This window comes from Neopsephotus bourkii, unplaced genomic scaffold (genome assembly GCF_033783945.1).
Source record: "Neopsephotus bourkii isolate Nb327-2 ecotype Australia unplaced genomic scaffold, CSIRO-AGI_Nbou_v1 NB_1763, whole genome shotgun sequence".
Taxonomy (NCBI): Eukaryota; Metazoa; Chordata; class Aves; order Psittaciformes; family Psittacidae; genus Neopsephotus; species Neopsephotus bourkii.
In genome coordinates this window covers 786,714-805,090 of record NW_026902237.1, presented here as the reverse complement: position 1 = coordinate 805,090, position 18,377 = coordinate 786,714, and the positions used below count along the sequence as shown (strand labels likewise).

The 18,377-nt window shown below is 43.6% G+C and overlaps 1 protein-coding gene across 1 annotated transcript in view; it reads right to left on the bottom strand.

Annotated features, from left to right (window-relative positions):
* Window positions 1–5,852, bottom strand: part of TSPAN7 (tetraspanin 7) — a 95,107-nt gene extending 89,255 nt beyond the window's left edge. The window contains exon 1 of the mRNA XM_061378058.1: window positions 5,704–5,852. Within this exon, the coding sequence (XP_061234042.1) occupies window positions 5,704–5,784 (81 nt within the window). The 5' untranslated portion in view covers window positions 5,785–5,852. The remainder of the gene's footprint in view (window positions 1–5,703) is intronic.
* Window positions 5,853–18,377: the final 12,525 nt, after the last annotated feature.

Genomic DNA, 18,377 nt, shown 5'->3' with positions numbered 1-18,377 from the left:
ACATCTTCCAAAACATAATTTCAAGTCATCTACTATCCCTCTTCACCAGTCCAAACCAATCTGCTAAAGTGAAAAAGTTTCCATCCCCAAACTAGAGAACTGACCAGACACAAATTCCAAGGTCAAGGTGTAGCAGGTACCTTGTCAAGATGCAAGCATAGTTACACAAGCAGCATGAAAAGAAGAAGCAACAGCAAAGTCAATTACTGCTTTATACCACAGAATCATAGAATGGTTTGGTTTGGAAGGGACCTTCAACCTCACCTAGATCCAAGCCCTGCCATGGGCGGGGACACCTTCCATTAGACCAGGTTGCTCAAAGCCCTGTCCAACCTGGCCTTGGACACTGCCAGGTATGGGGCAGCCACAGCTTCTCTGGGCAACCTGTGCCAGTGCCTCACCACCCTCATAGTGAAGATTTCTTACATAGGAAAATCACAGCTTTACCTTCTTCCTTTACTTGCACTTAGCAGAGCTCGCATGGTGGCATGGCTCTCCGCTATCAGGACTGTCATTAAGGGGGTTTATACCACAGCTGAGATAAAAAAACCCACAAAAGTAAGCCAAGTTGGGTAAGTACCCCAACAGGGAAAGCTTAATCTGTAGCTGTGTTTTCAAACACCATCTAGCCCTTTTTATTTTTTTTCCTGCTTTTAATCCAGTTATTTATTACCCAACAGAATTCACCTGGGGCTACACTCACAAGAAAAAACAGTTATCTTTAATCTTCCTTGTATGTCATTATGAAAAACAGAACAGAAAACAACTAACTTAAGGAGGCAACTGCATGAAGTTTGTGCCTAAACAATGGAGCAGTCCAAATCCAGCATAATGAGGATATTGTGCATTTTTGACAGTGTAATATTTCTGGATTCCAGGTAACTGTGCAAATGGTAAAACTTATTTCTAAAAATATAGCAATGATGACTTTGCAGTCAATGGAACTACCAAAATATTAAGGAATATAAGCCACATGGGAGAGCTAAACCATTTCCAAAATACTTCCTTTAAAACCAACTGCTATCAGATATTTAAGAAAAAAATAAGAAAAAATATAAGCATGGCAAAAGTTATTAAAAAGACCAGATACATGCTGAAACCAGTGCAGAAGCACTGGAAAGAAGTTCTGGGGAGAAAAACAGTAATTTCAGCAACCCAGCTGGACACCCATAATGAAGGTGACTAATGGCACCAGTAACTCAAAGCGACACGCAAATTGAATCCCATATTAAAGTGTAAGGCTCAAACGGCTGCATGTGAAGATGGGTCAGCAGTTCAACCATAAATTTCTGTTACAGAGCAGGCCACTGCGACTGCTCTTTGTCTCAGGCATTTCCCAGAAAATGGCTTTATGAGCTCCTGAAATGGTGGGCGAATGCCACCTCTACTGTACGGCTGCAGCTTGAGCAATGCAGCTGCCTGTCCCCCACCAGTGACGTCCTGCTTGAGGAAGCCTAAGAGAAGAGGGAGGTGGGGGAGATGCTCCTCCAAATCAAACGCCAGCTCTGCCCGTGCCTACTGACCAGAGGGGGTCCTGAGTCTGTCGTTCTGTATGGGACCATCTTCTGACCACTTGGCCCTCCACACAGCCACATTCATGCAGCCACCAGAGAAAATAGCTGAAAGAACAATGCTATGGAAACATGCCGTTTCGAGCTGTTTTAGAACTGTGCTGGCTGAGGCCTCACAACCAAGTGGCGCTTCCACCACACTCTAGTCCGTAGCTCTCCTGCCACCTGCTCACCTCCATGGGGTCATACCAGGATGCACAGGTCCATTTTCCAAGCAATAAAACCTTGGAAAACTGAACTATTACTCTTGCAAATAGGTATCTTAGTTCTGTTTATATCACATAGCAAAAACCAAGCCAAGTTCTAAGAACCTAATTCAGTATCCAAAACATTGATCTTGGTCAGAAGATATTCTTCAGATCAGTAACCCGCCTTTGAAATATAACTGAATGGAAATTCTACTCATATGCTTTTATTACATCAATTAACAGCAGGAAACACCCATACGAGCAGGACAGCACACACAAAGCATTTATTTGAGAGCCAAGTGTCTCACAGTGCCTAAAATCAGAAGCTACTCACTGCTACAGTGCCTATTTGGGGCAACAAGCTTCACATGGAAGTTGAAACACACTTTCTGCATCCCGATAACTCTAAGGACCACTACATGCATCCTTAAAGCTCCCCTCCAAAACACATTGAGATAGGCTGTTAATGTGATAACAAAACATATTTTAAAGCCTACAGTGAAATGTTAAGTATTCATACATTTTAAGACATAAGTTCACTTAAGAAGCAGGTAAATGTAAGGTACTGAGGGGTGCTTAAAGGTTTTAGTCCTCTACAAAAAATTCACTTTGAATTGTAATCCAAAATTCATCTTCCCTTAAAAGCAAGACAGATTATATGTTGAGTTTCTATGCAAGCAATTTATGATGCCCAAAAAAAAAATAAAAATAAAAATACCTAACAGCCAAGCAGTGCTTTTTATTGCCTTTTTTAATCTACTAGTTACAAACCAGATGCGTTCAGTACAGAATTCTGATTAGGAAAAAAATGGCTGTAGAATTTTTATTACTATGTCCCTTAAGGACCAAAAGTGGTAACCTTAGGCATTTAATGTGTACTATGAATAACAATACATATGAGCACATAAAAAGCTTGTTATCTCGGTTTATGGATTTTTTTTACCATGTTGATACATTTACGGAAAGAAGTCAGGAAGCATGGTGATGGGGAGGAGAGGAAGCTATCAAAATAACAAATACCGTTAAATAAAACCTATTTGGAAAGAACAAGCTACGCAGTATGAAATTTGAATGAACCATGTCTCTTCATTACCGCCCTGCAGTTCCCATGTAGTCAGTGAAGCCCCATTTAATGCTTCTATTAAAAGCCTTCATCTACATACATCTCACTCATTGATACAAATGCAATTCATATTTAACCCTGACAAATAATCACGCATGACAGAAACAGTCTGTATTGTCTTCTTTTATCTCTTTAATAAGCAGAGTAAACACAGAGAAGTCCTTCTGGACGTTTCAAAACAGCCTACTGGGTTCAAAGAAGCATCTTCTCCCTCTGTCCCTTCACATCACAATCCATAGCCACCTGGCCAGATATATCTTAAGGTTTCTGCCACATACCTCCCTGTCACAGGATGGCTTTCCTCCCTGTGTTATACCGCAACTCCTTCCCCACAGCTAGAAAAAAACTCATACAAAATGCAGCTGAGCAATGGAGGGTTTTCTGCTTCAGAAATCAGCTTACAACCTCTCCAAAACACATGGGGAAGCCATCAGAATAAAATTCTACAAACCATCCAGTTGTGGCACTGGCATGGTTTCCTCCTGGTATTCAGATAGCTGCATGTAATAGATTTTTTAAATAGTTCCTCCTATTGAATCCTTCCCATGTTTTCAGCTCTGAGGATTCATGGGGACCCAATCTGAATTACAGTGACTCCAGAGCCAGCAGCTTGTGAGAGTACAAAGAGTACCCCAGAAAATAATGGGAGGAAAGGGGGAAAGGAAGCAAGAGACAACTCTGTGCATCCCTCAGCTCTCAAGCTTGCCTGTATAAAGAAAATGAGGGTACGGCCAGGGCACACCATGTTGCTACTCTACTCAGGGCATCTTGCTCCAATTTAAATGAAATGGGCTGATTCAAAGCTCAGAAAGGGACTGGAAATGGAAAATAGATTCTGTTCTTCTGTGCTGAAAGGAAGACCCACTGATGAAGATGTAGGGTCTGCTGTCCACTACTTTGGACCTTTACCAAGCTCTCTGTTGTGTTCTCCTAAGGAGATCTGCCTAGGTTTTCCTAGGCTGGGGCCTTCGGAAACCAGATGCAACAGCAAGAATGATTTAAAAGAAATTTGTTCTCTTTTGCTCATGGTTGCAGGATTCTGTCTCCAAACATTTATTTCTTCCTCCTTTTGTAGGCTCAATGAAGAGGACAGACAAACACTCTAACTGCTGTCGGGTGTTAAGTAACTGGAAGAGCCACATTAAGTGGGCCATGCCCTTGGAGAAGACTGGGATGCAGGAGAGCCTGACAGACAGTTCAGTGGAAAAGAATTTGCAGTAGAGCATCCCGGCAGCGCAGATGTATCACTGTCGCCCAGACTGGAGCTCAGCTGTGTTATTTACCCTATGAGGTCCCAGCTGTCAACCTGGCCTGGCATCACGACAACCTACAGCACAGATGCCCTTAGCCAGCTGCTTGGCTCCACATACAATTATCTCTTTTTTAATGAGATTAGTGTTTGTGCAATGTGCTAGCTCGACGGGCATGCTGATTTGAGTCCTCTGTTTAGTCAGGCTGCAGAGGATACAGCGGTCACTTTCTAAAAAGACGCCATTTGAAAAGATTGCGTGAATTCACCAGAGCTCCTGCAGTTGCTCATCAATCACAGGAAGAAGAGGGGTTTCTTATAGATCCATTGCGAACAGAAGGCTATAAAAGGTAAATATTGGAATTGTGGTAAGTGTATAAGCCTAGCAGCCTACCTCGAGACTACCGTAAAGGATCGACTTGCCAGCAAAAAACCCCAACAGACGATTCTGGCTTTGTATTCATTTCAATCAGACACATCTGCTGCAGTTACCATCAAAATTGTTAAAAAAGAAGGGGGGATATGTTCAATGTTAGGAGGGTTGATAACGCAGAGGTACTGCCGTAAGTCTGGATTAGCAAAATGACTTTTGGTTATGCTGCTTTAAAAAGAAAAAGCTTAAGAAGTTACAGGTGAAACAGTTAAAGCCCTGTGTTAGCTGTTAAGACGTAAAACATTATTGCCATGAATAAGCAATTCTGTGTTCAGAATGCTTTTTTAAGCAGAGTGATGAAAATGTGAGTTAACTCCCTTTCACCGACACTTTTCATGGCAAGCTATTAAACCAGTAACGCACAATCAGCATCGCTTGCTAGGAAGTGCCAAATCCGCTTCAGCGCATTTCATCAATGATGCGCAGATGATGGTCTCTATCAGTACACGGTGGGGCCATTATCGGCTGCTGTCACCATGTACCACGAAAAGCTCTCCAGGCTGCAGACCGCCGTCACCAGAGGCTGCTCATGCCCGGGATCTGCTGAGTAACCAGGTCGTTGCAGAATCCCCCAGCCTCGGGGGTCTCCTGAAATCCCCCGGCTCCCCCTCCATCAAGTGCTGCAACTCAATTAATGCATCTGGGTCATAAACACGGGTTACGGGAGCCTGGGCCAGGTTACGAAACACAGCGCGGCGGACACAGCGGGCGGCAGCCCGCACCCAGGTGAGACAGGGCCGAGCCTCGGGGGACCGGGAGGGAGGCTCCACGTCGGGACGGGGATGCAGGGGACCCGCACTCCCGGTCCAGCCGACCTGGGAGGCGGCAGGGAGGAGGGCGACCACGGCGGCAGCCAGGGAGACCCCCGCAACTTTCCCCCGAGAGGAGTAATTTGCTCGTCCCCAGAAGAGGCAGAAGAACTGATTTATATACATATGTGTGTATGTGCATGTATATATATATATATATGTGTGTGTGTGTTCATACACATACATATTCCGGCCTCATCAGAGCTACGTCCCCGTACAGTTCAGCGGTGACACCGCGGCGGAGCCCCCGCAGCCCACCCCGGGGGTGCTGGGCCCTGCCGGTGTGTCGGTTGGTGGATGTGTGTCCGCGCCGCGCCGCGCAGCACTCACCCAGAAGACGAAGGAGTAGATGATGAGGAGGGTTTTCAGACACGTTATCACGGGTTTGGTCTCCATTCTCCTCGATGCCATAATACTGAGATCCCGGCTGCGGGCTGGGCGCGGGAGGAGGAGGAGGAGGGAGGGAACAGGGAGGAGGGGCGGGGGGAGGCGGGCGGAGGGCGGTGAGCTCAGCGCTGGGCTTGGCTCGGGCCGCTGCGCCTCCCGCCGCCAGGGGGCGCTGCCCGCGGGGCGCCACTGAGGGGATCTGTGGGGGGTGCGGAACGTTGGGCGGCCGAGGTTTGCTGGAATGGTTCAGGGAGTGGGGAAAAGCTTGAGGTTCTGAGGGATGCAGCGAAATACACCCCCACCAGCCGCTCCGTTTTCTTGTGGAGATGCTCGCAGGCGTTCCTTGACCTGCTCAGCGAGTGGGAGCCGGATGGGGAATTGCCAGTACGGGAGAAAACGTCATTCAGTGTCATGGTGAAAATCTGTTTGTGTTGAGGCTGCAAGGCTGTGGAGACCGTGGCAAGTGCGAGAAATGCAGGTTTAACAGCGCTTTGACTGCAGCCAGATCATAAGGGTGAGCCAGGCTGTGCCTAAGAGCCAGAGCTCTGCACTGAATCCGTTTGGGAGCCCCGGCCTCCCTCTTCACATCTCTGCCATGCCTCCGTCGGCAGCCCTACTGGATGCATTGAGGCAGTAGGATTTTTTGACGTTACCTTACAGGAGCAGGTCACAAAGCTGGGATGCTGCTGGAGCCTGGTTCCTAACCTTGTCATCACCTCAGCCTCAAATATGAGCTCCATCCTAAAACTAATCTGGGCACTGAACCCCAGCCTAAAGTTATCAGAAACCTTGTACTTCTGTATGACTTTGAGACCCCTGAGCTTCATCTGGAACAGACCTGGCTCGCCTCTGCCAGGCCCTGATTGGCCTTGATGGCAGCACACCTTGGCGAGAGCACAGAGCTCCAGAGACAGCTTGCTTCTTGTTATTGACGCTGCATCTACCAGCCCATTGCATAATCCATCGAGGGATGGAGAGCAGGGAAATAACCGTATTAGGCTTGGAATAGAAAGGGAGATGATCCTGTGGAGCCCTGCAGCAGAGTGGTGGGTCTCACCAGCCTCCTCACAGTGGGGATAAGACGCTTGTGGGGCAGCTGCCTTCAGGGAAAGCATGGTCAGAATGAGTGTGCACATGTACCTTGGCAGCCTGAACTGCTGTGCCAAGACCACGGGCAGGCATGGAGGGAGTACCATCAGGGTTACCTTTCTGTAGTTCATGTTTTGGAGGAAGGTATGTGCACACAGGAGCAAACACTGGAGCACAGCGTGTCCCTCCCTGCACCACCACCCCTATATAATATAGTGCTCCCAACTATACCTTTACTGCATTAAAATTGAAACAATGTCAATTATCTCCTCAGAAACAATGAAGTTTGTGCAGCTGAGACATATCAAAGTGCTAAACCAGGCTTTGTCATTCAAGGGACAGCATTTAATAACACAAAGAGAAAAAATGGTCCCTGAGCAAGTGCTTTTGTAATATCCAAAGTTTTGTCATGAAGATTGCTGCAAGATTCTGCTGGGTTTGACTTACAACTGTAAGAATTGGTTATTTGAATGGATAGCCCACTGTTTCCCAGAATGATAAAGGCATTTAAAGGATGCTTGGAGGGAGAGTATTCTGTAGGAGATACTGGGGTTTTTAAGCGTTCACCACTTTTGTGGAAAATTCAGATGGCAGGTGGATAAATCTTTATTGACTTGGCCATTAAAATGTAAATAAGTGCAGTAACTGCAAAAAATGATGTTGGCACTAACAGCAGTTATAAATATCTACTGTACAAAAGTTACAGTAGGAATCTGACAGAAAATAGCTAGGAAGAGCAGGAGAGCCTTCCATTCCTGCCCCTTGCATGTGAGCTGTAGAAAAGAGAAATGCTGCTGTCACAGGCCAGTAAGAGGACAGTAACTATTTATTTCAGTAACAATGGTTTTACTTCCCCTCCCCTTCAGGTGTTTTAATAAAGTATGAAACAAAATGTAGTATCAACCAGAATTTAAATATCCAACCAACAGGAAGTATGTATAGCTATTCTGATTTTGACAAAGGTTTTGCCATTAGCATGTGATTTGAGGTAACTCCATCTTGTACTGCCCAATTTGAAATAAGCCCCTGAGCCTTCTCACAAGGGTGTGCTGGGGATTTAAACCGTATATATACCCCAAAGCCTCCCTCTACAATGTTGTTAAATCTCAGAGGGTTTTGCATCAGGGAACTTGCACCAGGGAACCAAAGAGAAAACAGAGGTGCAAGAAAAGAAGTTCACATTAGGAAATACAGTTCCTCCGGTAATGTCAGTGCCTAGAAGGGATAATGTCTTGAGAACTGGAAAACAAAGGCTCCATGTTATCTCCACTCAAACCTACAGTCTCCTGCTGAGGAGCACTGAGCTGCTTTTTGACAAACGGTCAAGCATATATACTCCATTGGCCGTAGGTGAAAATTTTGCATTAAAAATGGGAATATCTGAAGGGAGCTGGATATTAATCTTGCCTGGTTACAGCAAATACCATTACAATATGACAAGAGCACCAAGCCATCATACATTTTAGGCTTAAAATGCTGAACAATTGCTAGCCTTCATGTGTGCATTGGAAACACATTTACCTTTTTAAATCATCATATTTTTGCAGGTTTAGGAGTGCAGATTTTCAAGTATTTCTTGAACAGAATCAAAGCAAGTCTTTCTAAAGCAAAATACATTTTCAGTTCTGTAATCCATGTTTGCAAAGTTGGGAACATAATTGCTCTTCACATCTCCCTGCAGAGAGAACATTCTTGTAGTTACTCAAAACAGGACATTTCTGCCTAGCTGTATTATTTGAAAAATATTTCCTTAAAATACCAGCAGTTTGCAGGGGATTCTTCTCACAATCAGTGCCAGTGAGCTCCTTTTTCTTCATAATGCACAAGGAATATCCTCTCCCTTATTAAGTCTGTTTGGGGAGCATTAGTCTAGAAGGAGCTCCTTTATCCCACAGCAGGAGATCCTCCTATTACAGAAAGTGAAAGTGATGACTTCCATCCTTACCTAAAGCTGATATTGGTTATTTGATGGTTAAATGGGAACTTTCTGGGGAAAGGGGTGTAAAGATGTAAAGAGCTACTGTATCAAGTTTGATAAGGCCTCACATCCTTCTATATAGCAGGTGTAATGAAATGTGGTGCTTTCTTCTGTTCATGCCCACTCTGTCCTTCCACGGATTCCCTGTGGTCCTATTGAAGGAAAAGGCTGAAACCTCTGCGGACCTTTATTGGGCATTCAGGTTTATCAATCTACACCTGCTTCTGTCTCCCAATGTATGTTTTCTAAAGAAGCCTCAGGCTTTATACAGGAGAGCCACAAGGAGTACACAGCTAATGTGAGATAATGATTTATCAGAAGAAACCCTGTAAGGAGACAAATGTAGTGCTGATAAAGTCAACTGAGATATGCCCATTTACAACAACCAATGAAGAAGACCCAGTCTCCTGCAGCACAGACATAAGGGAGCAAATATAAGCACCAGTTTCAGTAGTTCAGCAACAGGTATGAGCTAGGATGAAACGCATATTCAGCAGGAGTTCAGGAAGAAGGGCTTGTGGGATGACTCTGTAGTATTGAGAATAGTGCCATCTCAAACTGATAAGCAAGCAGTACATGTTTACAGAAGAAGAAGCAGTAATACTACGAAAATATCGTAGACCTTTTAAGAAAGACTTAGGATGCTTTATAGGAAAGCACAGCATGCTTTATGAATTATGCTCAGTATATGCGTGCTCTTATGTTAGGCCAAAAAGAGATGTCAAGGGAATAAGATCCAGAAGAAGAAGGCTTAGGAGAAAAAAGTGGTAAAAGTAGTGAGCTTTACACCTCTAACAATACCAACTAACCAGATACAAGATCAAAACTGGTACAGAGATTATCAAAACTGAGGTAAAGGTTGCACTCAGTCCTCCCAGAAGCCAGATGGCAACTAGATATATCCACTTTGCCACATTGTTTTAGTGCTATTTTATAATAATCATTAGATTATAATGAAAGGGCGCTGCCATGCTGTGATCTTCCTTTGCCCCTGGATTATTCCTTGCCGTGGGGGGAATGAAGTTCTTGATTCATTCTGTCCCAAGAGCCAATCAACCATGTGGAGGCAGGAAGGAGTGTGTGGTATTCTTCACCCTGTTTTCTTTCAGAGTAGGCATTTAATATCTGTCTTTTATCGGTAATGTCGATACAAACATACTTCTCATAACTTTTTCTATTTCTCAGGAAATACCTTGATTTAAAGGGAAGTTCCTAGCTGTTTTTTAGGCAGGCATTTCTGATGGCTTGTGATGACTTTCCTGGTTACTCCAAAGCTATGCAATGTGTCCTCTCTGAAGGGACTGGAACAGAAATGTATTTCTGACTAAGTATAACTACCAGAACAGGACAAATTAAGATCACCAGCAATTACAGAGAAAGGGGTGAGGAACTGGAAAAGAAAAGAGGTCAGAAAGCAGAAAAATACACAAAGAACATACCTATATTATTTCAAGAGAATCATTGCTGCATCTCTTTTGTTTTCTTTCTTTGTAGCTCTGAATACAGTGCCAGATTCTGTTCTGATGTCCCTGGAATACTTGGATATTATCTTAAGGTCAGTAGGTAATTTGCAATTACGCTGGGAGTAATATGATAATTTCTTCTTCTGGAAAGATCAATGTGGGGGGTTAAGAAGCATCTGTGAGGTCAGACTTGTCCATGGTTTTCTGTTATTTAGCTTCTGCCAAGAAGCATGATGGAGCTGCACCTTAAAATTTGACCACCACAGCATTCAATACTGTTTGGCTTTTCCTCCTTTTTCTTTCTTGATTGTGCCACAATTTGTTTCTCCTAAGTCTGCCCTGAAGCAAATGCAGGCAGAGGTGGGGATCCTGGCCTATTCCTTAGCACTGGCAGAAGACACCTCTTGTCATCAGAGGTTTGTTAAGTGTTCATATAAAAAGTAGGGGCAAGCAAGCAAATTCCAGTTTTTCTGTTAAGCAGGTACAGCTGTCCCCTTATGTGACACACGCAGTTTCTTGACTGACATAGAAGTGCCTGCATAATACGCATTATTTTCTGCCCATCAAAACACCAGGGTAAGAGACCAGGCATCCTGGCCACCTGCAAGGGTCTGCACGGCCCCGTACCTTGTACCAATAGGTACCTGGGGGAGGACCCTAACAGACCTCTAGCCTGGGGTGCTCCTAGTCTGTTGCCCCAGCTGCAGACACTGAATTATTTGTGTCAGCTATAACAGCCCTTGAGCAACAGTGTTTACATCCTTTGTTTGGAGCAGATACCACTCCAAACAGTTATAACTGCTTGGATTTGCAGTGGTTTTCCCCCCAGTTTTGGAAAACCCTCATTTTCCCAGAGGCTTGCTTTTCCTTACATTCATCTCAGGTCTAGTTCCAGAAGAAGAGAGACCATAACCTATGCCTTGTGCAGCTATCTAAGCAGAAAGGGAATCCTGAATATCCTCATCTTCTGGACAGAGGTGTGGGAAGAGCTCAGATGTGAGACAGTTGGCGGACTATGACCAGCATGAGTGCTGCTGAGGGAAGTCAACATGTGGAGCTTTCACTGCAATGGAAAGTGATACTGCATTACTGTAACACAACAGCATAGGAGAAGGTGAAGCACTGAAGGAAGAGGGTCACATCAGGGAGCTGCTAATTCTGTTGCTGACTGCAGGGTGCAGCTGGCAGGACCCAATTCCCAGTGGGAGGATGAAAGAAGATACCCTTAGAACTCGCACAACCCTTACTTTATACGGTGCAGAGGAGCGCAAGAGACTATATGAAGAGCCCAGAGAGGACACAGTCAGCCCACGAGGTCTTTGATCAGTTGCATTGCTCAAGGAGCAAAGTGAAACCATGTATACAGTGAAAGAACTTTGAGGTACACTGCATGAATTTTGAGCCAGTGTTTTCTCTTGACTGTGGTGCGTATGTTTCCTTCTCCTCCTTTAAACAATGATTCCTCTTCATGCTTTCAAAATACAAGAGGACTTATTTTTAAAGTAGCCATATATTTTACAACAGCATGCTAGTGATAGACATTTAATACATATTTTAATGACAATTTTACAATTTTTCAACAATTTAACAACAATTTTAACAATAATACAATTTTACAACAATTTAACAACAATTTTAACAACAATTATACAACAATTTAACAACATATTTTAACAACAATTTTACCATTTAAACAACAATTTAATAGCATATTTTGGCAAATAGAGTTAAGCTGTATAAAGCAATAATGTTTAAAGATAATTAATTACAGGTAAAGTATAATGACAACAAATCTTAAAACAGTAAAGGAAACAGGACTAATACTTAAAGCATATCTTGTGCCTACCTCACTGCCAGTCTAGGCAGAAGTCTGGATTTTTAAGGACACCTTCTTGCAATTTCCTAAGCCATTGTGTGAGGAAGTCTGGTCTTCTAAATGGAGGAGCAGCAAACAGTCAGTGACCCAATCCATGTCAGTCTTCCCATCCATAACAAGCACTGCCTGCCAGGCCCCTACCAAGCCCTTCTACCCTTCCTAGGGCCTTGGCTGCTTGGACGCAGGGTCACCTTAGGTAATGGGTGCAGGCATCACATCTTGAGTCAAAGATGTGTTTGAGAAGCCTTAATGGGAATGGCTGCCCTCCTGTCAGAAGGTGCTTTTAAGCTGGGGTCTCTACCCATGCTCTCTGACTAAGCTACACTGCAGCTACATTGCAGCCATGCCCATGCCTGTGCTCCAAGATCATCCAACCTAGATGGACTCAGGTCAAGAAATGCAAGAAGAATATGCAGCTTGTTCACAAAGTCTCCCTGGCACTGGAAAAAAAGTACCATATGCTCAAGCAGTAGGAGCAAAGGACGAGCTCCAGGAAAAGGGAGTTGAGAACAGAAGAGCAAGGAGATGTACAGGCAAGGCACAAGGATGCCTTGCTTCATGTTTCCCCCTTCCTCCTTATGGGGCAGTGCTGGATAGCACACAGCTACTTCCTTTCCTGTCAGCTCCTAGAGTTCCTCTTCCACTTCACCCTCTGATATCCTGCCCCAAGGTGGCTACTGCTTATAGGCAACTTCCCCTCTCTCTTACTGCTTTTGGACATCATCATCCCCACTCATCTGTGCCTTATGGTCTCTCCTGTGCCCTTGCTGTGTTAGCTGCCTGCTCAGCCCACTGTGCAGGTGGAACTAATAGCAGTACCAGTAAGAAGCATCTAGGCAAGGAAAGCAGGAGCTGCATGTGTGCCATTGTCCCCAGCACAGAACACAGCAGGCAAGCCCTGGTGCCACTGTCACTGATGCATAAGGCACAGAGGTTGCCTGCATCACTGGCCCATCACAGTGGGCCTGCTGCAACCGGGCCTCTTAATTAACACAGGATGTGCTAGGGCTTTCCTTTTAAAATATCTATGGTCAAGGCTGATAATGTTTTGTAGCAGTTAATCATAAGCTTGCCAAGCTGGTGAAGAGGGCTTTAAACTAAAGTTGCTGGCTGAGGAAAACCTCAGTCCATCCCAGTTCAATGCCAGCACCCAGAGCCTGGAGAGGAATTGCAGGTCAGCAGAAGAGCACCTGAAGAGAAGCACAAAGAAATTTCAGCGACTCCAGCCACCAACTCAGCTTCACTGGGAGCTCAACTTAAATGCCTCTATGCAAACACATGTTGCATGAGGGACAAAAATAGTGAGTTAGAGGGCTATGAACTTATTGGCATCACATAGATGTGGTGGGATGGTATTGCCAATTAGATCCAGTCAGTAGCTAAGTACCCAACAGCCAGGAAAGCAGGACTCCATCATGCATAAGGGCTACTTGGGAAGACAAACACCATCATCTGCCATTTTATTTTTCTTCCCCCAGCTTTATATGTTGAACATGGCCCTATATAGTATAGGATATTCCTTGTGTCAGTTGGGTCAGCTCCGCTGGCTGTGTCACCTCCCAGCTTCTTGTGCATCCCCAGCCTGATCACTGGTGGAATGGTGTGAGAAACAGAAAAGGCCTTGGCTATGGTAAGTGCTACTCAGCAGTAATTAAAGCATCTTTTTATTATCAGTACTGTTCTCAGTATAAATCCTAAACACAGCCCAATACCAATTGCTATGAAGAAAATTAACTCTATCCCGGCCAAAACCAACACAGATGGCTATTGTGACTGGGGTGTTGAAATGGAAGAATACAGGTGTTTTGGGAAGGATAGGCAGGGGAGACAAGGAAGGGGTGATGCCCTTTATGTCAAAGACCATCTGGAGTACATGGCACTCTGCCTGGGGATGTATGAGCAGCTGACGATGGGTCAAGAAGGCCTGAGTGGACGAACAAGGAATTCCTGGACAAACTCAAACACAAAAAGGAAGTCTACAGAGGGTGGAAGCAAGGATAGGTAGCCTGTGAGGAACACAGAGAAATTGTCTGAGCAGCCAAGGGATCAAGTTAGGAAAGCTAAAGCTCTGATAGAATTAGATCTGTACAGGGATGTTAAGGGCAACAAGAAAAAGAAGGCTGGTGATAAAAGGAAGACGAGGGAAAATGTGGGCCCTGTCTAGGAGACCTGGTTACTCAGGACATGGAGAGGTCTGAGGTTCCGAAAAACATTTTTGCCTCCGTCTTCACTGGCAAGAGCTCCAGCCACACTACAAAAGTAGCAGAAAGCAAAGGCAGGGACTGGGAGAATGAAGAACTGCTCACTGAAGAAGAAAGGTTTGAGACCATCTAAGGAGCATGAAGATGTACAAGTCCATGGGACCTGCAGTCCTGAGGGAACTGGCAGATGAAGTGGCTAAGCCACTATCTATCATATTTGAGAAGTTCTGAAATCTGATGAAGTTTCCACTGACTGGAAAAGGGGAAAAACAACCCCCATTTCTAAAAAAGGGGGAAAGGGAAGATCTGGGTAACTACAGACCCGTCAGTCTCACCACAGCGCCCAGTGAGATCACGGAGCAGATCCTCCTGGAAACTGTGCTAAGGCACATGCATAACACCTCGACAACACTACTGGCATTCAGAGCACTGCTGTAGTCGGTAAAATAGTATCAAATAAAATTGAGAGTTCTACATTTATTTTCTCTTTAAGATTTTTCTGTCAAATTTGGTCAACTTCTAAATAAAGAAAGAGAGCATTTTCATCTGTCAGCACTGCAAACCTAGCCTCAGATTTGAAAATTACATTTGTGCTTAGAAATGTTGTGGACTCTGAATTTGGCAAGCAATATTGCTGATGCATAAGATATAATGGTATATAATCTAAAACCTGATCCTTTCTGCTTTGCTTAGCTTACCATTATTTTAGGAAATATTTGCTTTGGTGGGTTTTGGAGGTGATATGAACAAATAAAAGCTCTATAAAGATATTTTTGCCAACATTGAAAATAAAAAATAAACCAACATTCCCCCAGTTTTTTAGGCAGTAGCATTTGTCCCCTTTATGAAGATATTCTCTACTATAGACATGAAGGCAGATCATAAAACTGCGCTGGCCGGATCTGCAGGGGAATCAAACAGATAGCAGAGTCCAGTGCAGTTTGGATGAAGATTTCATAGCTAGTAAAGCAGTTCTAAGGTCAGCAATGAGGTGAAAACTGTGGCCAAATTTTCTTCATATGCTCAACATTTCTCACGTTTAAAGGAAATGCATCAAACGCAGAAATTCCTTCACTACCCAGGAGCAAATGCCCTTGGTGCAAGACTATATTGCAATAGGAGAACAATTCACTTGTTTAATTGGCATTTTTAAATGCATATTGTACTTCTTTTTTTTTCAAGTAGTTGTTCCAGACTATATATGTGTGTCTATGTGAGTATGTATTTTGTAAATTCAGTTAGATCTGCAGGTGGTGGTCATAAACCAGATTGCAAATAATAGTAGTTGTGAATCTTGACAACAAAAGTGGTTCTCAAATTATTATTTAGTTAGGTCTGGGACCAATGCGCATCTAGAGCTTTTGTCAGCTGATTTTTTTCCTTTGTGCTTGTGTCTTTTATGCCCTCACAAATCTCTGAATCGAGTACTTACAGCTTTAAATGGAAAATGTTCTCCCTGATTTGTTACATTCTTTTAAAAATAAACCCTCTTAGCAGTCTAGCTTGTGATATCCATCAGGCTCAGCTACACAGATCTGGAGACTGTGTTTTTCTCTTGTTTATGTCATTAGGCTGTTTTTAGTTAATTTTCACTTCCAGATGTCTCTTGTGCACAGTTGTTTTTCCTGGTTAACAGGATATAAATTACCTTGATAGGTCAGAGCTGTTTGCTCTGTTTTACTTATTTGATTTCTGGATACGTTTTACAAAGCCTGATGTCTCATTATCACAAAATAGCTTTTACTGGCTTACAACAAAGATTTTACTACAGTTGTTTAGTGGCATGAAATATGTACAACTGACTGAGGAATCAAGCTTGTAGTCTGAGAACTTGTCTCTTCTTCATGAAAAGGGCACAAAGACCTGGCCTGGTGAGGGTTGGATTCAACTCTCAGACCATGAGAAATACAGAGACCCTGGTTAACATGGCTGAAAGAATGAAGGATGTTATGAAGGATGATTCTTACTTGCTATGTTAGGATGTTATCTTCATAAAAGAATGATTGACTGAAGATTTTTCTTAAGTATCTCCTTCTGTTTAGACTGAAGATCATGTTTAGTATCTCTGTCCCATGAGAGTAAAGGTTTTGGCTTTACTCATTATCAATGAAAGAGGTGTTGTAGAGCAGCGTTAGTGGACCTACAGTGGGGTCGCTGCCAAGGAAATAAATTCTGCACTGCATCATCATCTGCTGAATCACTTCTGGTACCAAGGTTTCCTTCTGAGGGAGTAAGAGATGAGGCCAGGGTGCAGGTTGCTCCTTCAGGTTTGTTTTTTTTCCTGCAGGGGTTTCTAAAGCAGGGTGTTTGAGTGCCGTGGTGTCAATTATGTCTTAGTGGAGTTGAGCAGATCCCCACGATGCTTTTGCAGTTGTGGGTGGGCTAGATGCCTTTGCATATGGATATTGCATATTCAGTTATTGGATTATATGAAGCACTGCAGCTATCAAATACTTCCTCCCACTTTTCCAAGAAACTGCTACAGGGACACTCATGCATTGCATACAAGGATCCCAGGGCACCTTACACTTCCCTCTAGAGGCTTTAAGAACTTAAAGAAGTGACATACAGTGATCTTAGAAAAAGCCTGATAGCTGGTTCTCATGTATTGAATTTGAGTGTCAGGGTCAGCTCCTGTCCTGTCCTGTGCTGCCATTTCCCTGTTGGTAGCCCAGGGCTAAATAACATTCAACCATAGACAGTCAAAAACAGTAGAAATGCTTCTAAAATTTTCCAAAGCTCACAAAAATATGCAGAGTCCTTACTACTCTCTAGCCGAAAAAGCCCGGATTCAGGTGCTTGCTCTTTGCAGTTACCATCTCCAAACAGTTCTTGGTGGGACGAGTCAACTTACAGCAATATTTGCTTCATTGAGGGACCAGCTGCAGGTCCCACTTGTGCACCTTCTTCCTACTGAACAGTTCACCTGAACAGAGACTGAGAAAAGCAGTCACAGCTGATGCACATGAGAACTGTTATCACTGAGATTGCATTTTGTTATTCAGCCTTGCTTTGTCAAACACACTATTTTTGGTTTATGCTAGTCAGCTGAGGTCTTGGGCTCATGCTGATCGAGGATCACAAAGGAGACTATGCAGCGAGTGAGATTTGTATGCTGAAAGTCACTCATGCTTTGAGAGCCTGCCAAAAATAACGTTTCAGAGGGCATGTATAACACTGCCAAAATCAAGCTGATGAATGTCTGTATCATTGAATTTGGATGCAGAATGAGGGTTGCGTTCAGAACAGTCTAGCAGTAGGCTATTCACACAATCTAAGCAGGATGGGACCAGGGCATTTTGCAACCAACACTTATTAAAAACAAGTTATTTACACCTGCTTTATTTTAAAGTGCAGTAAAGGGAGGGCAGAAAGAAATTAAATCTTGAGGGTAAATGACAACAGGAGTTTAGGGCCATACAGTGCCAGGCTTCTCTGGGCATTTAGGAGTTTCCTCTAGTTAGGCACAGTAAAACAAGGAACTGAAATGCTCATGGTCTCTTCTGGAACCTGAACACATCCAGGAGTTGAGTCTGCAACACTATTCACTTTTTTCTTCCAAAAATAAAGTTGATCATAGTTAATATTAATTCAAAACACAGGAATAAGAAGTCTGTAGATGAAATACTGCATGTTATTTTTCTTGAAGATGAGAGTTTGAATTTAAATAATGAGACTTAGTTCTGAAAGCATAAAGCCCTGCATTTCATTTTCATATTGAATAATTTCCTCTTCCTGGGTAACAGGCAGGTGTATCATTTTTTCCTATCTGGAGAAAGTTGGAGAAGAAAGAAAATCACAGAGCAGATACAGAAAGTGTCATGTCTCGGCTGAATACCCTCCTGTCTTAGCTTTTGCATTTCAATTCCATTTCCATTCTCCTTTTCAACCACTGGGTGCTTTCCCATTGCTTTTCACTGAAAGATATTTTTTATGGCAAGTTACTTTGGGCTGAAACCAGTTTTAATCAGTTTTATAGTCAAGGACCATGTGACCAAGAGAGATACCAC